The 23883-nt window shown below is 38.1% G+C and overlaps 2 protein-coding genes and 1 long non-coding RNA gene across 9 annotated transcripts in view; 1 reads left to right on the top strand and 2 right to left on the bottom strand.

The window, feature by feature from the left end:
- LOC111593945 (pneumococcal serine-rich repeat protein) overlaps window positions 1-23883 on the bottom strand; it is a 91352-nt gene that overhangs the window by 50021 nt on the left and 17448 nt on the right. For 4 of the 6 annotated variants that reach the window (XM_023307035.2, XM_023307037.2, XM_023307036.2 and 1 more), the window contains exons 2-7: window positions 20413-21812; window positions 19683-20343; window positions 19515-19617; window positions 19274-19405; window positions 17170-17245; window positions 16975-17104 (exon numbers count right to left, since the gene is read on the bottom strand). In XM_023307035.2, the coding sequence (XP_023162803.2) occupies window positions 16975-17104; window positions 17170-17245; window positions 19274-19405; window positions 19515-19617; window positions 19683-20343; window positions 20413-21459 (2149 nt within the window). In that variant the 5' untranslated portion in view covers window positions 21460-21812. Of the gene's footprint in view, window positions 1-4420; window positions 4708-16974; window positions 17105-17169; window positions 17246-19273; window positions 19406-19514; window positions 19618-19682; window positions 20344-20412; window positions 21813-23883 lie in introns of those variants that run through there. The other 2 variants (XR_003944325.1, XR_003944323.1) reach the window with 2 other exon arrangements.
- LOC111593947 overlaps window positions 1-23883 on the top strand; it is a 68093-nt gene that overhangs the window by 31191 nt on the left and 13019 nt on the right. Inside the window, exon 4 of one of the 2 annotated variants that reach the window (XR_002751076.2) lies at window positions 15385-15481. The exons of the other annotated variant lie outside the window; for it this stretch is intronic. This is a non-coding gene — a long non-coding RNA (uncharacterized LOC111593947). Of the gene's footprint in view, window positions 1-15384; window positions 15482-23883 lie in introns of those variants that run through there. 2 annotated transcript variants of the gene reach the window in all.
- On the bottom strand, window positions 7775-8157 carry LOC111593946. The gene is made up of 2 exons (XM_023307039.2): window positions 8088-8157; window positions 7775-7998 (listed from the first exon to the last, which is right to left on the bottom strand). Exons 1-2 carry the CDS (start codon window positions 8139-8141, stop codon window positions 7840-7842), a joined length of 213 nt encoding a protein of 70 aa, XP_023162807.2. The 5' UTR covers window positions 8142-8157; the 3' UTR covers window positions 7775-7839.

Below are 23883 nucleotides of genomic sequence, written 5' to 3'. Positions count from 1 at the left end.
GCAGTGCTTGAAGCGATAAATCGAGTGCAGTTCAAAGTTGAATTGGCTGCACAAAGTAGGATTTCTTATTGCTGTCCGACTATGTGATATCATAGGATATATATAAATCAACAAACTTAAATAGACTGCAAAGTTTACTTCAAAGCAGGCAAAAGTAGTCTGAGTCGAGAGTACTCGACTAGAAAATACCTGCATCTTATGTTTGTGATTACTTCAGAAGACTCTCTGGAAACTTTCAATAGTTCAAGATTCGTTTACATTCCATTTTATGTAAACGCAAAAAGTTGTTGATGATTGGCAAATTACTGAAACTACTTATGGTAAAAGCAGTATACTCTGGCATATTTGATTAATTTTACTTAGACTAAAATGTAGCGCATATTTCGTATATGAAAATATTTACGACTTTGCAATATTTTCTTGAGCAGAGCACGTAATTTGTAATAATTTCAAAAACAGAATTTGCATATAATGTTTAAGAAAATATTAGGAACTGAATTCTTGGCTGTGAAAAACTAGACAGAATTGCAAGCAAAGTTCTTACAATTTAAAGTGCCTGAAGCACATTGCAAAGACAAAATAAATAAATCGTATTTATCAGACAATACTTAAGGTCTACTGTGATTGACTGTTGAATCAGTTAAATGAGCTTCAACTCAGCTAACTGCTTGAATGTCTGAACAATCTTAGCATAATTGCAGGCACTTGGCAAAGAGCCAAATTGCGTTGTTTTCTCCCGTTTTTCCACAAATTGTTTCCTTAATTGGCAACAGCCACTGATTTATGCTGAATATATATATACATAAGTATTTATATATGTGAGTAGTCGTATATATATATATCTGTTCAATCTATTTTAAATGTAAATTTGTTCAACGAGCTGGCAACAGCTGAGCTAAGTTGAAAGAGCTGCCAGCCAGAAAGTCCAGACCCTTTTCGGTTGTACGACTTTGGGCGAGAGCTATTTTCTATTGTCTGGTATGATATATGCATATGAGCTCATATAAATTATTATGCGGCACACACATCTACTTATCAGTGCCAATGTTAAATGCATAGAAAAACCCGACGTGGCAGCAGCTTTAAAAACTATTTTTGTGTTAAATATTCGAATTTGCTTGAAATAAGCTTTCAGCAGTGAAACTTCTGTTGCCATATTTATGTCTCTTCGACAATGGACAATGGAAATTCTATTCAAATTTGACTATTCAATGTTTGATACAATGGAAATTCATTCAGCAGTATAACACGTATCCTACAACGAAAAACTCTTTCAGAATCATAAGTGATTTGATATGAAAAGAATTTATTATTTATAGATTTCGATTCGGTATATCCCATACACTTCACAATTTTAAGGAAATATAATAATCTTTTTTACACACTTTCAGCAATGAGAGATGCCGTTTAATCTAATGGAAATACATTTAAAGTGAAGACAAAGTTCACGCTGCAGGCTACAAATAGAAATTAGTCAAAAGAGCTAAAAATATTCACAGCAAAAAGTTTGTGGTGTTTCGACTCCTTGTCACAAAGTCCAAATTCAAATGTGGAATTACGCAAAAATAGACAAGAATAAATTTCAAAGAATTTTGATCTCTGCCCAAGTACAAGGCAAGGGAGAAGCATAAAAAAGGAAAATTAAATTGAGTTGAGTCAGACGAGTTTAGACGAGAAAATAAAGAAAGTTGAGGTGGAAATGGATGCTGCAATTCTACTCTTCTGGCAGCTCTAATTATAATATTGACTCCAAATTTTCTCTTTAAGACATCAATCAGAACATAGAGCGTTCGATAACTCTATCTTTATAACAAAAACAATATTAAGTGAATAGATTTATAGGCAAGAATTCAAAATTTTCATAGGAAAGCCATTTTATTAACAGCTTGACCTAAATGCATATAAAACTCCAAGAACTAAAAGAAAATCTTAATTTGTCATCAACTTATCAAATATTGAATTTACTGAGCAGCTGTTCTATACCCACTCAACAGCGCCTTCCGCCACTCCCTCAGTATTTTTTCGAGTCAAAAGTAGAAAAGAAATTACCTTTACAGTTATGACAGTTTAACACTGCAAGCGTGAGTAAGTCTAAGACTATATATTACATGATTATTTTCCAATTATTCTCACTCTACATATTACTCGCTTCTCTGTAAATTTGTTTTAAATAAACATTTGTGTACTTTATCGCACATCATTAACCAATTCGCACAGCTGAAATATCGCAAATATTTGTCATTTAACATTTATATAATGGGCATAAATCATTTCGGTTTTGCAGACGTAATGAATTTTTAAATATGTTTATGTATTCAATGGTCATTTGTGTTATTTCTCTTCTTTTTACCTATGCCCATTTGCAAATATTCGTTGTATATCGCTCGTAAGCTATGCATAATTAATTGTCAAGTATTTCAATTGGAGGTTATGTCCACCACCCACGGCCGCGCCCCACTTGCCTTACCGCTAACCAGAATGCAGCGAATACAGTTGATTATTGAACAAATGCCAAATAATTCGAAATGTGTGAAATGCGCGTTATTTGCTTTTCAAGTCTGCACATAGACAGTAAATCTATTTAGCGCTTAGCTTACAATTGACATACAATGGGATAAATGCCAACAATTCGTGACAAAAGACTAGAGAGAATTAGATAATTAGCAATTGCATTTCACATTGTATAGGATTTAATAGTGGGTTTCTCTAATTTGAACAGCTTCAGTCGGGTACAGTTGTGCTGTAGCACTGCTAAGTTTAGCTGTTATATAAACAGCTGTTAGAGGAGAGAGAGAACAGCTACATCAACTGTTAAACACTTTATGCTACTTTAAAGTTACATTACATCTATAATACGTAATAAGTAATATTCAGAAATATTAATCTAGAAAATGTGTTATATATAAAGATTATGTTAATTCATTTATAGCAGCTTCATTTAACAGAATGCTGTTTAAGGACTAAATACCCATTGTACAGAGCAATCTTTATCAAATTATTAATACATAATGCTGACAAGTGCAGCTATCTAGCTATACTAATGGCACATATCTTCAAAATGATTTAATATTTCTAGAAATTTGACTTGTTAATATTTATTGTGGGGTCCACTTATGCTTAACTTAACATAATGCTGTTATAGCCACAAATGTTAAGGAGAGCAGCTGTACCTGTTACTAACATACTGTTATGAGAGTCTATACAACTTTCTTCTTCTGCAGCTTCCATGTTTATTAGCTACACTTTATAAACTTGTTGGCTGCGCACAATATTGGCTTATGTAATTTATCAGGAATTTAAGTTTATAAATAAATAGCATTTTCTTCAAAGGAAATACTTTTAAGAGACTTTTCTTCACTTTATTCTTATATAAGGCTTTATAAGGTTTATTACAGGACTTTCTTTATCTAAAACTCGCGTAAGTCATCTTGCATTGTCTTTAGAGAAAATATAGTTCAATAACAATATATCGGATCATTCTGCTATAGTTGCTATGTTTATATATTTGTTCTCGAAATTCTAATTTTTCTAATTTCTATGTTTCTAAGCCAAACCCACTGAAATGTTGCAAACTTCTGCGCGCTATATTGTAAGCCCTACATAAATATAAATATAATATCTTTCTCATTCAAGTTTTACAACACTTTATTAGTCAATTACATCCACGATGCATTCTTTACATATTTGCGCACAAATGCAATGCATACATATAACTGTTTATTTGCCCAGATAACACAAACAGTATGCATACTACTCATACATATATATATATATATATATGTAACAGATATTTGCATAATTTGCCGCAAGAGTCAGAGATATGAAACGCGCATAATTGATGGCAAATAAAATTCGAGTCAATTTGCAACAATTTTGTGAATACAAATAACGCTAATGGCCAGATGATAGAAAAGATTGTCTAAAGATTTTACTGCGATTTTTGTTCTTGGTTTTCAGTTTTTACTTACTTATTGTTGTGGAGTGGAAAATATTAGTTAAATTCAAATGGAATAAGAAATTTACAAATTGCATTTTTGTGTGTGCGAAGGAGAAGTCATTGTTAAATAAAAGCAGAAATTGCGTCTAAAAAGCTTTTAACTTGCAAAAAAAAAAAAAAACAAGTAAAAGTATATATATATATATTTGAAAAATGATTTTGCATAGGAATTGTGTATGTGTTGTGTGTGAGTCTGTGTGTGTGTGAGTGTGTAACAATGAGCATGAAATGCTATTTATATTGTTCAATATTTAAGTCAAGAAATGAAAAAGGAACAACAAAAAATGTTGGGAAAAAGTGACGTGACGCATGACTTGGTGCAAAATTTTCTTGAGTGTGTTAAGGGCGTGAGTTTGAGCGTGTGTGTGTGTTTGTGTGTATATAGTATATATATATATACATATATTTACTGTTGTACATTACAATTTTAGGTTCCATGCTCGATTTGTGCGTCTTCGTTGATTTCATTGGTTGCGCCTGTCAAACTTAATTCACGTTTCTATTTTTTTTGTAAATTATTTTGTTATCGAATTCGATAACAATGCAGTTTCGATGACGCCTTTTGATATGCTGCCCATTCAAGTTGCTGTTACTTGGCTACGTTTTTTCCTCTCTTTTCTGATTGAATTTCATTTGAGCCGCAGTTGATTTTCAATACGAATTTAACGGCTGTTTTTTTGGCACTTCATTTCACAATTCAATTTTTTTGTTATTTATTTATTTTTGATTTTATTTGTTTGTTTGCTTGTTTGTTGTTGTTTTTCCCAGTTCAGACGAAACCGTTGAATTGATTTGATTTTCTGCTTCTCTTTATTTTCTGTGTGTTTTTTTTTGGTTGTAATTAAGTTACAAAAATGTTTGTTTTTGGTGTTTTTTCTTCTTTTTTATTTTAAGTTCAATTGAATTGATTTTGTTTTTGTTTTTGTTTTTTTTTTTTTTTTGATATTATGTACTAATAAAATGCATGTAAGTCAGTCCGTCGTTTCACAAATTGTTTGCCGTTGAGCTGTAACTGCAATATATATATAATATATATGATAAATATATATATTTTCATACATATATACCATATATACTGTATATATATAGATAACTGTTGGACAAACACTCAGAGCAAACCCCTCAGCAATTAGCAACAATTTAGCAACTTAATTGTTGCAGTTAGCCAAAGTTGCCACACACACACTAGCATTCTCTCACACACACATGGCCACACACACACACCCTCATACACAGTTTCCATTTGGAAATTGCATATTGCTCGCTTCCTGCCTAGCTGTTGGCGTCCTTTGGTCTTTGCTCTGTTGCAGCAGCATTTGCCACGCCTACCAAATTTCTCAAGCCATTAAGCACGCTTCACACACACACACATGCACATTCACACACATACATTCAAACGCACTGCACTTGATGCTCGGCCATTAATTTTTGTTTGTTTATTTGCTTTTGGGGCAACGTGATATTTTCGGCTTGAGTTTCCTTCGAATGCGTATTTATTATTTTGCTCCTCGTCCAAGGCGTTCACAGCGCTCGGCGCTCAGAGGAAAAGACAACTTGATCACAGCATGGAAAATGTTCAACTGACCGAAGCGCGAGCCTGCTGCCACGCTTAGCCAAACGCTGTGACAGCAGCAGAAGCAGAAGCAGCGAACAGCAGCAGCAGAAGCAGCAGAAGCAGCAGCAGAAGCAGCAGCAGAGGCCGCAACAGCAGCAGCAGCCGTGGCAGCAACCGCTGGCTTTATCAGTTCGTCGTGCTCGTGCGGAGGCGCCACCTCGTGTAAGCTCGTTTAGCTCGGGTTTCAGACTTTTTTTTTGGTTTTTCGCTCGCGTTTGGTAAACGCTTCGGCTTTTCACTCGTTCGCCTCGTTGTGGCAAGCAACATGTTGGACTCTGGCGCAGCATCCTTGGGTGTTGCCTCGACCAAGCCAACGTTAAACACTCAATGCGTAGCGTCACGTGTTGCACGCTTGGAGTGAAAAACTGTGCAGAGCTTTCACTCAATGCGCTGCCAGCTTGCATTTGTTTATACGCTCACTGCTAATGTGACTGGCCACGCCCTCCGCCTTGTACCCCCTTCCCCAATCCAGCACCACGCATAACGGAAATTATGCATATATGTGTATGTTGATGATACGTCGAGCTGCTTCGATATGGTTATTGGATACGGCTGAAAGAATCATTATTCAGAAAATTTATTTCTTTTTTTTTTCTACCTTTGCTGCCGTAAGTTTTTCATCAAGCATTTGGTTATCGAAGAGACACATTTATGTGTGTGTGTGTTGTGCCTGTGTGTATGTATGTGTGGGTCTCTGTGTTAGCTGTAACTTTTTGGATATAGCTGCTCTCAGGTGCATTCACACATGAGCGCCTGCCCTAGCTGCATAAGCTCGGAAATTAGAGTAATGCACACACACGCACACAACGGGCGGTAGGCGTGAGCGTGAGTGGGCGTGGCAGCCAGACTTGAGACTTGAGACATGGTAAATGCAATTATAAAGCGCTGGCAGGCAAAAGGAAAAATACTTTATACTTTTTTTTTGGTAATAGGCACTCTGCAATTTATTAAATGAAATAAGTCACGCAACTGCAACTTGTTTTTAGACATTTCCCTCTGCCACGCCACGCCTCACCCCACCACCCTCTCGCCCCGCTGAAACAGTTATAAAGTCTAGTTGGCAAAAGAATGAACCTACGGCATTGTAGAGAGTTTGACTATATTTATGTATTTGATGCTCATAATTTGTTCACTTTGTGCATTTTATTAATAAAGTTTGCCAGCTGGAAAAAGTCCGAGTTGCCTTGTCTGCCACACGAAGAACAAGATATAAATATACAGATATATTTATACATATATATATGTATATGTATGTATATATATATATATATGTGTGGGTGTATCTGTATAGTATATTAACTGTACATGTAGATGCTGCATATGCAGATTGGTCTTTAACTCAAAGTTTTTTGGTTACTTTTAAGCTGCGGTTCGAGCGCATATAAAAAACTTGTTCTTAACTTAAAAGTTTTTTATTTTCTTTCTCACGTTCTCCGCCTTTCTTCTCGCTTCCTCTCACTTCCACACTTTTGTAAACATTTCAAGTTAGGGGCATCTTTTAAATTGTTGCTTATTGAAACATTTTGCAGCATTGATTATTTTATGCCTGTTGCCACTCGAATTTTATATCAGTTTTCTTAACTTTCTGTTTAAAAAGTTTTCTCAACAGAATCTTGGCTAAAACGTGTAATACGAACTGCAATGTTAGTTAACATTCAGTTCAATTTCATGTATTATTACTGTATTATTTTACTGCTTATGTGTTTATGTAAACCAAAATTAATATCAGCTCAAGGGTAGGCTGAAAATCTGTGGTATACAAATGCTGTGAAAATATCATATAAATATTGTTCCATGTTATGAAATGGATATAAAGAGAAGAGCTTATCATCTCTATGTTACTGAATAACATTTTCAATAATATGTGGAAGCTCTCTAACAGAGTATAGTGTGTTAACTCTATTTTAAGCAGTCACGTAAAACTTAACATAACAAAGCAATGTTAAGACAAAATACAATGGTAACAGGTGTCATAGGTTCAATTTCTGATTTGTGGTGTCAACATATGTTAAAGAGCAGTACCCTAGATAACACATGTTAACTTTAACTCAGCTCTCTCAACAACCAGAGGTAACTTCTTAAATAGATTCAACTGAAAATCTTCAAGAACTTTTGTACATATGCAATGATTTTTATTTCAACTCTTGAGCGCTCAAGCAACTACAACTATTCGATCGGAAACTCATTTCAATAGCCCATTTAGATTAGTTCAACAACCAATTAACACTCAGTTCTGCCCTTGTCCACTGCCATTCGGACCCTTTTGCGGGGGTTGACCATGTTGTTGACCCTGTCCCTGCTGACCCTGTTGTCCGGCATTTCGCTGGAGAAAACCGGAGTTCATAATTTGACCCAAATGCTTTACCGGCATTTGCGGCATGGCAGCCTATAAAGCCGAAGCAAAACAAATTTTATAGTACACATAATTTCAATTACCTCCTTCTCGCCCGCGGCCCTCGACACCCGCCCACTCACCATTGCAACGGCCAACATCAGAAGGAAAACACCAATAAATGCGAACTGCTTCATTTTGCTTATGATTTGATTTTGTAACTGATTTTTCACCGCGTTTGCAATGCCTTTTTATACCAGTTCCCAAAAGGTGAATAATCGCCAGAGAACAATCAGCATGAGCACATTTTGTTCGCACTAATTGATTTGAAATATTATTTTAATTACCAAATAGCATGTCAGCTGCACAAAGTGAATAATCTGTGCCATGACAAAACCAATTAATTTGGTCGACAAATGTGAAAAAGCAATAATTATTTTAGAATGTAATATTTAATAATAATATCTTCAAAATCAAAATATGAAGAATAAATAAAACTACGAATAAATAATAAGTAATTATAGCTTTGGCAACAGTTATAGAGCAAGCTATAGAAAAGCAGAAAATTTATATATTTTATTCTCCAAGATAAATCATCGACATATAATTCATATAAATAATTGCCCTTTAATTCGCTTTGCTATTTGTAAAATTGTACTTTTAAGATGGATAGCATCAATGATGCAAGCGGAGAATAATTGACAACTTTACAATATATACATTTTTTTAATTATTTAAAGTTTTTGAAAACAAGAATTAATTTTTATAATTTTTTTTAATTTTGTTGAGAAAAAAAAACTTTGAAAAATGCAAAACTTGTTTTTTATTCTAGCAGTAAATAATTTTTTAGCATAATTTTTAGAGCGACAAGCTCATAAATTTGTGCTAACAACCCATAAGGGAAGTAAAAACAAGTCAGACACACACTTTTACACACACACACTCACGCACACGCTCGCAAAATACGCAATTTATGAGTCATAAATTGTGGAAATACAAATATTAGTTCTAAAATTGTGCTGCAACTCTACAAATATATATATATATATATATATATATACGATATATATCTTAAAGGCGCGCTCTGGCATTTACGGTCCACTTGCAGCGAACGGTGGCGGTTGCCTTTGCTGCCACCTGACATTTGCCACAAATGTCACCTGCGGCTGTTTCGTGGCAATTTCGCTTAGGCGCCACTGTGCCACAAAATGCCTTCAATTTGAGATTAAATTTTCCTTTTATTATTTTTTTTTTTGCAGCCAGCGATTTTGCGACAAAACAAACAATTTTCTAGTTTGCGATTGGCAACAAAAGGTTACGCGACAGCGACATATGCCACGCCCACAAGGACCACAACTAGGCGCACACGTACACACGCACACTGAGACAGGCACCCTTGCCAATCAATGTGTTTCTTTATATTCACATGCAAACATCTGCGTGTGTGTGGGTGTGTGTGTGTTGGGCTTTTTCTTTTAAGGTAATAAATTTTCCTTTTTCGCTCGGAAATATGAATATTGAATATATGCCTAGAGTCGACCGTTCGCATAATAAACCGCAGGGCGATGCCAGCCAATGAAATGGTAACAACGGGGCGACTCTGAAAGCCGCTGAGCGTAAAACTACTAAAAAACAACTACCTCATTTTAAATTCCTAGGTGAAAGCAAGGAGCACGTGTCAGCTGCACTGCGCGAAACTAGTAATTCAGTTGTTCAAATTATTTGATATGTAAGAAGAGCATTGAACAATAGAGTTAATGGTAGGGAAATACAAAATTTTAAAATATATAAAATATATTCAAAAATAAAATATTTTCTATTTCTAAACAACATCCAAAAATGAAGCTTAACATTAATTTTCTTTTGCTTTATACTTTAAGTAAAATCAACATCGATTTTTCAAAGATTTTGTTTTTCATAAATTTTAAAACAAAAAAAATTATAAATTAGCTAAAAAATTCTGAAATTATTTTTAAATATTAAAATTTAAGCATTTTTTAAATAATAAAAATACTACAAATTAAAATGAGGCAATTTTATAATCACAAATTGTTAAATTTATATTATTATTATTATTTATAATATTCTTTATTATAATAATTATTTTTACTATTTTTATATTTTATTTTATATTATTAATATTTTTATTTTTGGTAAATATTTTATTATTAATATATTTTAATTAATATTTTTTACTATCTTTTCATTATATATATATTTATATTTATGTATATGTTTTAATTTAATCTTGTCACAAATTTTTACTCAAATAAATCCTCAAGTACAATTCCAAATATTCTAATAAATTTTTTTGTTTGTTTTTAAGACTTTACACTCAACCCAAATTCGAATTATTTATTAATTTAATCTGCGTACTACAAAAAACAAAATCAAAACAATGTAAGCCAGCTTAACTCTAGAGTTGCCTCATTACAAAAATATTAATTAGACCAAAAAGAAAATGAGCTTAAAATTTGCCAGCTTTCGCTCAGTGCATTTGTGTGTGAATAGTAGTTGTCTGGCCTGCAGCCCTCATGTAGGGCCACTGTACATACTGAATGAGATGAGACGAGAGTCTGAGTCTGAGCTGAGTTCAGATGCTAGATGAGAGGCACTAATGAAGTTTCGGTCGGTTTGTCCTTTTAAGGACTCGGCTTGCCTCATTGTTTGACTTTGCCAGCAATAGCTGCCGCGCCACACCCCCGTCCTACCAGATGCCTTTACCTCTACCTACAAGTCAAAGCGCTCATAATGTTTGCACAGTCAACGAGCACTGTGTGTGTGCGGGCCTGGCATTTGCCTGCTCTGCTGGCACTCTATTTATTTATGTTTATAATAGGATTTTTATCAAAACTTTTCTGCTTCTTTCTTTTTCGTTTTTCGCTTTCCATTTTTGTTTTTTTTTTTTTGGTCGATTCCATTTTGGTAATGAGCATTTAAAAAAGACAACAGCTACTAGCAACAGCTGACCCGCAGCTGGTCGGGCGTTTGTCTTTTGACACGCCCCAATGTTCCTCTGCCCCCTCCCACACACACACACACATAGAGAGAGAGAGCAAGCGAATGCCCGCAGAAACATGCAGCCAGTCCAACTTTTTTTGTTGTGTCCATTCACACCAAAGCTCAAACTTTTTATGTTTTACACTCATTTTACCACACTTAATATAATGCCTGAACTCTGGCCACGCTATCGAAAAACCAGGCAACTAAATAATTACCAAATATTTGTGCAAGTTTATTATACTCGCTCACAATCTGCACAAACGGAGTATTTTGGTTTTATTGAGTTAATTCTATTTACTGTTCAAAGTACATTCGTCTCTGTCTGAATGAAAATCAAGCTTAAAATATATATTTATTTTTTATATATATCTTGTTAACTTGTCTTGTTTTTAATATATTTTTTTGATTTATTACTTCTTTTATATAACTCATATCGTCTCTTAAATACTTCAGCAGTTTAACTTGTACCTGCTGTGCTTTCGCCTATCTATCTGAAAAGCAAGCTACAAACTGGAAATTTCATATCCTCTCGTCTTATATGGTTTATGCACACGCCTACAGGAGGTGTGGCAAAATATCAAATACTACAGCACAAACCCTCTTTAGCAGCTAAGGAATTTTTAAATAATATATTGATTCCATTTTTAAATGGAAATTTGTCAATCAAAAAGAAATTAAATTTTGTATAAATTCAGCTGAGTTTGAACCCTAAACGAGCATTAAGCATTCGAATTAACCAGGTATTTTGGTTTTGTTTTGTTTTTAAAGCGCATTCATCTCATTATGGTTTGACAGCCTGTCGAGCCCGCCTCTGGGTCTGGCTAAACTCTCATTAGCCGCGGCCGTCCATTTCGACTGTCTGCACTGATTATACACATTTAAGTGCACTGAGAAACATTTGGCACTAAACTCACTGCTTAAATATGCCTAATTTGATTTGGCATTTCATGGTTTTCCGGACTCTTTACGTACAGGCACTTTGCCAAAAAAGCAGCCTCAATTAAAACTCAGCCGCAAAGGCAACCCAAACCAATTGCAGAGCATTCAAACGCTATGAGCTCGAAAGTCAAGAACCTCAAGGACCAAACAGCTACGAAGAGTACATATATATATAGATATAAAGAAAGTGGAAGCAGCACGCAAGCCACAAAATGGGATGAACTTAAAGCAATGTGTATCAAAAGGCAGTAAAACACTTTAAAAAGAAACTAGTTTCAATAATGAACGAACTGTGAAGCGAAATTTAATTAAAGCTTTGGTTAAAGATAAACAGAATTATGTGAAACTAAACATTTCAAATACAAACTTTGTTTTGGCTTAAATCAAATTTATGAAAATTGCATAGAAAGGCGATATTTAAAGAGAGTGGCGAGAAAGTGAAAGTGAGAGTGGGAAAGCAGGATATCTAAAGAGTTCAACTTATTAACTATGAACCGAAGCTTAACAAATGTTAGGCTTAAAATAAATCTTAATTTTATGAACCTCAAGCTGTTTATATAAGATTTTAGTTAGCCTTATAAAGGTCATAAGACTAATTGAGAAGTTGGAAATAGGAAACTGAGCACTCAGGAGAGACTAATTAAGAGTGCTAATCAAGCTGCGCTAAGAAATAGATATCTGCTCTGACAGATATTATAAATGGAGCTCGTGCAACCCGCATCGGCAAAAGCCATTTTGAGTGAATTAATGTTTGTCTCATTATAAAATGTAAATAACTAAAATGACAGCTAGAAACAATCAAAAAAAGGGGTGTGGCTGCGCCAATACAGGTCCATAGCAACAGAATCCAGCCTAAATGACGAGTTTTAATGACGTATCTAAACCAAAACATAGAAACACACAGAGAGAGGAGTTTGTTCGACTGGCAAATAATGACAAGTTTTCAAAGCCTCATTAATCATGAAAAGTTCATAAGGACTTAATCCATGTCAGAGCCAAAAACAGAACTAAGTAATCCCAACAGCTGGGTAGCAGACACACACACACACACACGCGCGCGCACACCAGCAGAGAGTTGAGCTGTCGATATTTGTTTTTCGCTTGGCTTTGGCAACAAATTAAGAGAAAAACTGACGAAAAGCTGCGTCTCGCTTGGCCAACAGGATATAAACTTGCAAAAATTATATTCAACTTGACTATTTTATTTACTTCTATACACATATATATATATATATATATATATATATTTATATATATATTATTTGTCTTCATTTTTGTTGGTGTACAAAAATTATGCTGCTCATATTTGTTTGGAATGCTTTGGCTGTTGGTGCTGCTAACCGCAGCCCTGGGCTCTTTTTTGGCTGGGCACACTGCGACACACACACACTGCCACGCGCGCAGGCACACGTACACGCAGCTACACCCACATAGACTAGGGCATTCTCTTTGTGGCGTTGTGTCTCCTGCAATGTTTGGCTTTGGCTTTCAGCTCTGGCCACGACTTCGTTCAAGTCATGCAGATTGCGAGCGTTTGCTTGTTTTGTTTGCAGCCACGCCCCTACCTCGGTCCGCTTACTGGCAAATACAGTAAATATTTTTAATTCTTTGCCAGCGCCAAGGGGCAATGGCAATGGCAATGCGTTTGCTACTACAACAACAGCAGCACCAACAACAATTGGTTTATAGAAGAGTGGCAGGACGGCGCCGGCATTTCAGCTTTTAAGCTAAAGCTATGAAAATAATTTGGTCCTGAAATACTTGCGGCTTTGGCCGGGCAATCGGAATGCTTTTTGTGGTCCAAACGGCAACAACAAAAAACTAAGTAAAGGACAACGCTTGACGAGAGCGTGTTGATTAAGCCAGGCGCAGGCACAGAAACGAAAGACAGAACAGAATTTGAAGCAGCACGGGGCACATTGTTAAGTCACACAAAGTGCCGCTGATGCCGCTGCAAGTGGATAATAGCCGAGCGGAACTATGTGCATTTGTTTTATGCGCTCAAGTAAATGAAACAACAACAAAGGGAAGCTGCCAGGCGCGCGTTGCCCAAGCATCAAAACGAAGAAGTAGAAAGAAAAAAAAACTGACAACGCGCGCAAGCCGCGGGCCAAGCAGCCCCAACGAAAATATGGTGGACGGAAATTGTGTGTGCGCTGTGAAAACTTTGCCACGCCCACACCAGCAGCAGCAGCAACAACAGCAGGAGCAGTCACAGCCTTTGCTTAAGTCAAGCGCTGGCGTTGTCATCAGCTTCTCAGCATTTCGCAGCTGGGTTCTTTGCATTTTTGAGTGCCCCACACACCCACACACACACATACACACCAGCACACACCTATACCCACTTGGCAGCCGCGCTTCTTTGTGCCGCCAGCCGCTTTGTCATTGCCGCTGATTCAACTTAAGAAATGCATAACTGCATTTTACATTTAGCAAGCAGCACAGCGCACAATGCACCACTAGCATCAGCAGCACCGCCCGCACCACCACCAACAGCAGCTACGCTCGCCATTTTGCCTAAAGAGCGCTCGTGCGTGCAACTATATGTGTGTGTGTTTGTTGGTGCTTGAAGAGTGGGCCAAACCCTGGGGGGCAAACACACAAATTAGTTTTAACCAGGCATTGTCACGCTGTGGTGCACCCCATTGTGGCTACCGTGGTTGCCGATTAAGTGCGGCTTGCAGACTCCTATGCCTCATGCTCTCTCCACTGCCACGCCTTAGAGGCGTTCGCCCGCCTGTTGACATTGTGCCACACCTATAGCGGTTCTTTTTTCACTTATCAGCAGCAGCAGCAGCCGCTGCAGCCACATTTTGACTTCTTTTTCTAATCAACTTTTTTCTCATTACCTAGCGAAATTGATCAACACTGGCCAAAAGTGGTTTTTAACTATATAGAACCCCTTATGAAAAGCTGCTCTACTTTCCTTGTTGACTTAGTTTCAGATTTCATAAGGTTTGCTTTAGAAGAAAGTGTGAAAAAATTGCTTCATAGCGGTTGATGTTTAACAACACTAGATTTGACGTTTGAGTAGCTAAAACCGTTATGAAAAACTGTTAATTTACCAATTTAAAGCAGACTCTATTTAGCTTAAGTTAAATTTATTCATTTTTAATTTAATTAATATAGTGAGGTTCGTTGAGAGTTGCTCACTGCGTTGCTCAACACTGGTTGGCATTGGTTGGTATATTTAGCTATTTAAAATGATTATGCCACACTTTTCCACTTCTATTTGAACAAGCTTTAGCGTAGCTAACATATTTTTCTTCACATAATAAAGTTCTTTAAAATAAAAAGTATAAATATTATTATTAGAAAAGTTCTTTCACTTATTTTCGCACTACCCAAAAGCTAAAAATTTGGAAAGAATTTCGAATAACTATTCTTAGTTACTAGAAGACTTGCAAAATCAATAATTTAATCACTCTGTTAAAAGCCTCTATATATTCCATTAAAATATTTCAATGTCAAACATTTCTATTTTCATTTCTATTTCAGTTAAAGCCGCAAAGGAATATATAATATTATGGTATAGGTTTCCGGACATATGGCAGCCATGGAACATTTCGGCAACCAAGAGAAAACATGTGAAAAGCGCAATTCAATTGCATTTTATTGCATATAAATTTAATTTTAAATTTATTTTTTAAAAAATATATATTTAAAAAAATAAAGTGAAAAAAGCCAAAGTGGATTAAAATGTCAAACGAAAATGTGCAGAGAAACCATTCAAAGCTTAAATTGTGTGAGTCAGTGAATTATAATTTATGATTGATGCTGGATAGCTCACTGACAGCTCTAAGAGTCAGGTGGAGGTGGAAGCAGAGGGGGCTGAGTGATGTGGGAGGCAAAAGCATACCCCAAACAACAACTGACAGCAACAATGCGAATTCAAAAAGCAACCAAAATATCGAACAACAGGCAAATCTATGCCAAACACACACAGAGTCAGTCGCAGCTTGTGTGTGTGTACGTCTGTGTGTGTGGGTGTGAGTGAGTGTGTTTGAAATGCAACATGTGATACGATGTCCTAGTTCCGCGGCTATTACTGTGCTGTTATGCAACACAATAGCACACATCAACGCATGTAAGCGTAAGCAGCGGCCATTGAGTAGGAGTGAAAGCTCAACAACAACAACAACAGCAACAGCGAAACTGAGTAAAAGCTCGCACTGAAAGCTCAGGCTAAGGCCGAACAGAAAAGTTTTGTAAGCAGCATAACAGAAATGTAACATATAACAGCTTGTTAACAGTTTTTAATACAACAGTATAACAGCTTTCCTCTATACTAATATAACAGTTCTAGCGTAGTTTTTAACTAAAGCTTTAACACCTGGTTGTAGTATTCGATAATGAGACAAGCTTGGAAACACACTATATATAGAATATGTATAACAGTCATTAACTGTAGAACATAACATTCAAATTTTGATATACATAACAGTTAGTAACTGTAAAACATTCATATTTTGATAATTCCAGCGGAAATTCAATATTTATATAATATATGTAAATAACTGTCAGATAAATCCGTAACTATAAGTTAAATGTGAACTGAAACTTCAGCTGGAACCTCAAAACTTTGATTCATCAAATATATTTAGAAAGGTGTCTGTCTTGATGTGCTGTACTTACATTTCGTTAGGTCTTCTAAAATTGAAATATAACGAAACAAAATACAATACACACGGCATTAGATATGTCATAGAGTTATTATAAGACCGACTTTCGGTTAGGTTAAACGGGTTTATTGCAGAGTTATATGATATATATGTAAGTGTAAGCGAGCTCAGTTGAAACTCTAGTTAAATATTTATGTATATATACAATGTTTTACAAGAGTGGAATAATACTCGTTTATCTAAATAGATATGCTATATACATATATAGCTAATATATATATATATATATATAACATTCGTATGATATGCCTAAAACTTGTTCCATTAGACTAGCATTGCTTAAGACTAGAGGACTGCTTGGCAAGCATGGATCATATTCAACGGGATTAAAGACTTGGTAAAAAGCATTTGGTATACCATTATAATATTAAGCAACTATAAACATACATATATGCATATCACTTACCCATATCGTCTATAATGGGTGCCATTCGCAGTGTGACGCCGATTAGCATTAGGCACATCAGCAACAGAAGGCAGGCAGTTGCAATGATTGTCCAGCGTGCGCGCTGTGAGAGATCATGTGGATCGATCACCTGTGAATGGTATATAAAATAGCTATGAATCTAGTTATATATATGCAATATAGTGTGCTACATACCTTAACAACTTCAGTATCCAAATCCTGCACAAGTATTTTGGGTTTTTTATGACGATGACGCTTTTTGTGACGATGTCTGCAATGAAAAATAGTTAGAAAGCTATTAAAAGAGAGAAGAGATAGTGAGAAGAAATGCGAAACATAAAAAAAAAGAAATACAAACAGAAGAGCGAGAGAGAGAGGAAAAACGAGTAAAAGGTAGCAAATACGATCGAAAGAAAGAGATAATGAGAAAAAAAAGACGGGGGAGAATAAATGAGAAGTTTACTATAAATATATCACGATTAAAAGTTTGAACGACCTTAATTTGCAATTTCTTTAAGTTTCCTCCGATTTGTTGAATAATTCTGTAAATAGCGTTTTCTTCTGTATTAGGCGTAAATAAATAGATTATAAAGTATATTTACGGCACATAATGAGATGCCTATAATGCCATTATAGAAGAGTAACGTTTATAGCAGTATCGAGCTAAATCAATTACTCAACACACACGCCCTCCGCACCCTTCCACGCTCACTAAACACACCTGCCTTGCCTCACGCCTCTGCCACCCAGCTGGCATATCATCTCAACAGCAGCAGCAACAACAACAACAACAAGAGCCGCTTAAACATATTTGCTCTATTTCCGTTTGGGTTTTGCAAAAACTTCCGCATTACAAAGCTGACACAATTTCCCCGCTTACTGCATGCCAACCCGCTGCGCTCCCCTTTCTCTGCCGACCAACCGCCCTCGCTACAAAAACAACATGGCGTCGTCTACCGTTACACGTTTTACAGCGGAAGTGCCTGCTGATGCTTTACAAAAAAAAAATGTGGAAAAAGTGGAAAAAACAAGGCAACATCAGTTTCTGGCAGTCGGTTGGTTGGTTAGTGGGGTTTAGGTTTACGCTTTGGCCAGGTGCTGTAAGCGAATACCGTCACCACCCGTAGCACATCGCTCTCTGTCTCCCTCCCTGCCTCGCTAAGTGAAAGCTGGGCCGCACAAAGCTTGTCAATCAATTTTTGTCTGGTTTTTAGGAGTGGGCGAACACCCAATGGGAATGCATTAGACGATGTTTGACAATCGCTTTGCAGCTGGACACATTTATTAGTGCAGCTCAAGGACACCAAAGGATGTCGCTCTGTTGCCTTTGTTGTTCTTGTTGCCGAGCTGACCAACTGCCCAACTGGCCGACTGGGCAGCTGCCCCAAATGTTCATCAATGTCGCCTAATGCGAATTCATTTATAAGCTCTCTAATCATTTCTTAACTTGGCCAAATCGCAGAAACGTACAGTGGTTTGAAATTTAGAGTAAAGCATATCAAGCATATCAAGTGTCAGTAGAAAAAATATATATAATTAATAACATAGAATAAAAGCACTAATTATATTATATATATATATATATATATATATATATATATATATATATATATATATATATATATATATATATATATATATATATATATATATATATATATATATATATATAGATGATTAGCCTAAAGTTACTGAACATTAATTATTTTGCTTATCATAACACTAAATAAGATTAGGTTACTTAAATAAACAATATATTATATATATTAAAATAAAATATAAAAAAATTAATATTCCACATAGCCACACCAATTAAAAGCTATATAACTCATCATTAACAGACTGTTAATGATGTTTAACAGAATAACAGTTAACAGTTCAATAGAATAAGCATAACATAACATATGTTAAAATAAGGAATTCTGTTATTGCTAACTTGCAGCTGTTACTGCAGCTGTTAGTGTTTCATATAAGCTGTTGTTATAGCTACTATTAATGTGTTCGCATGTCTAAATTAGTTATGCTTACATAAAGTCAGTTAATTATACATGATAGCTATTCATAATTATTGATATATAACTATTAATCTATAAAATTGTATATAGAATCAGCTTGTTCTTAAGCTAAGTTTGCTAGACATCTCTATTGTTATTACACTTACGAGTAATTAGCTAATTATATATCTATACGAGAAACCTTGTCAATGTATATCTACTAATACTTATATTACTTTAGTCCCACTGTATCATTGTTTACTGGCAGTTTGATGGACATGTTGCGATAGCATATGGGGACTTACCGATGCTTTCTACGATGTCGCTGATGACCGCCACCGGGCATCATGTGCTCAAGGTCGTCGATTTTATCAGCGTCAGTGTCCATGTCCAGTTGCAGGTCGCAGGGCGAGTCCTCGGCATTATAGGGGCATTGTCTGCGGGTAATAAATGAACATGATGAAAATGACAGGCTACGCTTTTGGTGGACATTTATATATATATATATAAATATATATAATTTATAATAGTAGCTAGACGACTTACATGGCCGGGGCATCAGACGCCTGCCCAACTACATGAACGCACTGCTGCAGGCCACTGGGTGTAGGATAAACAAGCGCTGGATCCGAGCAGCGATGATGTCGCTCTGCAAGCATAAAGTAGTTTTATTAGTATATAATATTTGTACCGTCCAGCTATAGCAAGTCTTACTGTACTTCCGTTTGCGACGTCGGTATTCATCATCGCTGCCCGTACTTTGGGCAGCTGTCGCCGCGGACATCGTCAACGTTGGCTTAAAGCTTTGAAAATGTTTTTTGGATGCCATTGATTTGGTTGCACTGCAGCAGCCAGTGGCCGCCACACTAGAACCCGTTGAGGTTGAGGTCATGCGTTGCAGTTTCTCAGCCAACTGCGCCGGCAAAGGCTGTTCATATCCCACCTCCCCCTCCATAGGAATTATCACCGCCTCGGGCGTGCGTCGTATGGGCAGCAAGCCTGTGCTACGTGATTTTAGGCGTTCCGGCAGCGACTCTCGTCCAGCCGAAGCCGTGGGCGTGTTGGCATAGCTGGGCAGCGCGTGCAACGACTGTGAATCGCTCTGAGCAAGCACCGTGCTCACCGTTACATTGGCGCTATCCTCCGATGTATTTTGTCGCGAGAAATAACGCGCATAGGCAGCGGCAGCTCCATCGAAATCGCTGCCACTTTCGGTGCATGACAGCTGCTTGGGTAGGGGACGTTTGCGTTGCAGCTGGGGTTGAGGCTGGGCCTGAGGCTGCGGCACGCGTAGCGCTTCAATTTGTACAGCCACATGTGGTGGCGGCGGAGGCGGCTGCCTGGCCAGACTGGAGGGAACATGAACATGAATGCGCTGGAAGTAGAGTGAGAAGGTCGTTAACAACGTGTTGCGATAGAAGTACTTGCAACAGATTTTACTCACCGCTTGTTGCGGCATAGGCAGCGGCATAGCACGCACCATGCTGCGCGGAAAGATGGGACTGCATTGTGCGCTGATTGATTTGGCTTCCAGGATGCGTAATCTCTTGGCCAAACGCGCACGTTCTCGCGTATCCGGATCACCATGAGCCAACGCAATAATTTCAGCACCACCGAAACTGACCGTGCAGCGTGAGCTGGAGTAGGACAAACTCTCCAAGCTGCCATGCAGCGAGGCAGTCAAACTATCATCCGCCATCGTCGAGCTGTGCTGGCCAATCACAGTTGCTGTTGCTGTTGCAGTTGCAGTGGCTGTAGCTGTAGCTGTGGCTGAGGTATTGTCGTAACAGGAGGCAACAGGAGTTAGATACTCTGCTTCACCATTGGTCGTTGTGCTCATGGAATGTCTTAGAGCAGGCAATGCCAAGGCTTGCTCATGGGAGCTGCTGCTGCTGCTGTTGCTACTGCTTTCATGCCGTCCCGCCGGCGGCTTAGCGGGCGTGTGGGTTTGCGCTTGAACTAGCAGACTGTGACTGTGCCGCGTCGCCTGGCGACCGCCAGATGAATTGCTTAACGTGCTGGCCACGCTATCCTCCAGATCTAATTGCATTGGCAGTGAACCGGTTGCCACCTCAATGTCAGCCGGCCTATGGCTTGGGGCAGTCGTGCCTTGGGGCAGGCTATTCTCAGGCAGTTGGTTTTCCTTCTCCTTCTCCTTCTCCTTATCCACTTCCAATTCCTCCTCCTCGGACCCCTCCCTGCTGACGCGCCTTGGCCCGAAAAGCTTGCGCGGCAGCAGTATGCGTCCAATTGACTTACGCTTCTTGCGCTTCGCTCGCTTGTGCTCCTCATAGTCACGCTTGAGCGCTTGCATTTTGTGCTCCACGAGCGTGCTGAATACCGCCTCGTAGGTAAGCGCACGCTGCAGATCAAGCAATATATCATTTGTGGATACCGCTTTGTCCAGCTTGTTGTTGAGCAGCTGCAGCGAATCGCCAGCTCTGCCACTGCCGCTGCCCTCGCCACTGTTGCTATCGTCTGCATCGGCCATGATGTCCAACTGGAGATCTCTGCTTAAGGTGTTGCCCTGTTGCGCTGTTGTTAGTGGTGCTGCTGGTGCTGCGCCTCTTGTTGTTGTTGTTTTGTTTGTGTTTGTTGTTTACGACTATTTGCATTATTGTCGGCCTGGCTGCCGTTGATCCTGGTCCACGTCCTCGTCCTGCTTGTCATGTGCTTGCCACAGCACACGCTGTGTTGTTGCTGTTGTTGTTAGTGCTGCCACGTCGCATATTTTTTTGCTCCTCAATTGCCACTCAATGAATCTCTCTCGCAATCTCTCGATTGAGCGCTCGCAACGACTTTAAGTGGGGCTCCAAGTGGCGCTTATAACCAAATGGTGCACACCTGCAATGGAGACAATAAAAAAATATTAGACTATGCAACCACTATGACAAGGTGGTTCAATAGCCCAGTCGATGAGACAAGGCCGCACACCTTCTCCTCTGCCCCCTCTGCCATTCTTCAGCCATCTAGCGAGGACACGCTTCCACAGTTTGCCAATAGTTGTGCACATTTTTGTGATTCAAATTCTGATTCGCTGCCTTTTTTATTCATGAGTGCTGCTTCCTACTTGTTGCACGCACACATACACATCCATGCGAACAGGTGCGCTTCACCTTGGTTACAAATTTCATTTTTCCACACAAAATCACCATCATATTAGAAACATTTTTCTTATTGCAACGGTAAAATTAACAGTATGTTAGGAGCAACAGCGCGCGTATTAGCAGCTTAAGCAACACTGGCCAAACGCGATCATGTGCATTCTTAATGCATTACGTAATCAACATATTTACAAATATTTGGTGAAACAATTTCCTGGAAATTTACATTGAATTAACTAGGCAATGTTTAGAAACGATTCATATTATTTGCTTATTGTTTATAGTAGACCCAAAATGGCTTGCATTATACAGCACTATTTGCCTATTAACAGCACCATTCGAGTTTAGCGGCAAATAAATCAAATTGAAATGATCAAAGAATCACTTTGAACTCGCGTTCGGAAAATCCCAAATGACGTATACAATGTTTGCCTTTTAACACCACCAACTGAGTTTAGTGGCAAATAAATCAAATTGAACTACTGCAAAATTGTTTGCTGAATTCCAATGCCGTTTACACTGCTTGATCACAGCTAAATGGATTTTTAACACCACCAGCGGAGCATAACAGAAAATAAATCTATTTCAAATCAAATCTCTTACAAAGAAGAACTACAGCGAACAGCGCTTGGAGGGAATCCCTAATGATGTTAAGCAATGGCTTGAACTGCTTGCTTTTTAGCAAAACCAACTTAGCTTAGCGCCCATAAATCAAAATTAAATGATCAAAGAACTGCTGTGAACCTCCCAAGTGACTTATTGCAAAAAAGTTATATTTGATGTTGGCAACTCTTTGCCAATTGGGAACTTCTTGCTGACTGCACTGTGGCACTGGGACACTGTGCTCTGGGCCATTGGGCGTGTGCCAGCGACAGCTATCCCCACGGCCGTTGCGCTTTCGCCAGCTTCTGCTGCTGCTGCTTCTACGGTTACTGTCGTTGCCAGCAAATAAAAATATACAATGGAAATGGATATTGTTTTCATTTCCGCAGTCACAATCGCTGTGCTCTACTGTGCATGTTGACGGCGACATTTGAAATATGCAAAGCACACAGCACATGAACACACACACATCAGTGTATGGAACAGTGGAACATATGTATTAGTGCATGTTGGTAGGCCTGCCACTCGCAGAGAGATGCAAATGAGGCAGTAAAAAAGGTCACGACAATGGCGCCAACAAGCGTAATAGAAACAACAACAATAAGAACAAGAGCAAAAAGTGATTAAATGCAAAAACATGCCAAAGGCGGCAGCCCTGAAGAAAGTTGCGCATTTGGTCTGCGGCTAAGTCTCGTGCATTTAAATATGCCATGCGGCAGGCGCTAATTAAACGATACGGCCGGATAATGGAAAAAGTTGAATGCATAAATTTGCACTTTCGCATAGGAAAGTTAACCGTTACTAAGTAATCGTCGACGACCAACCATGCTGCCTAAGCATCTTGTCTGCCCGCCTCTCTGCAGCGGAATACAATATCAAACAAGCCAAGCGTGCAAACACAACCCAAGAGAGAATGGGCAGAGAGGAACGAATGAGAGTGTGAGAGCGAGAGCGAGAGCGTACGCATAAATCTAAACAAAACCACATGCCTTAACTTGGCAGGGCCGCTGCTGCTGGCGTCGCAGCCAGTCCAAAAATAAATCATTCGAGGACATAAAGAGAAGGCAAGCAAAAATTATAACTGTTGCTGCGGCTGCCACAAATGTAAATAACAGACGCAGCAGCAGCGCAGCGCCGCTCAACAGTTGAAGAAGAGAGCGCGTCCTGTTGCTCAGTTAGCTCGCTCTCACTTTCATGCTCTCACTCAC

This window comes from Drosophila hydei, unplaced genomic scaffold (assembly GCF_003285905.1).
Source record: "Drosophila hydei strain 15085-1641.00,03,60 unplaced genomic scaffold, DhydRS2 tig00008122-arrow-pilon, whole genome shotgun sequence".
NCBI classification, from domain to species: Eukaryota; Metazoa; Arthropoda; class Insecta; order Diptera; family Drosophilidae; genus Drosophila; species Drosophila hydei.
The sequence above is the reverse complement of the archived record's forward strand: the minus strand, read 5'-3'. Positions and strand labels throughout refer to the sequence as shown.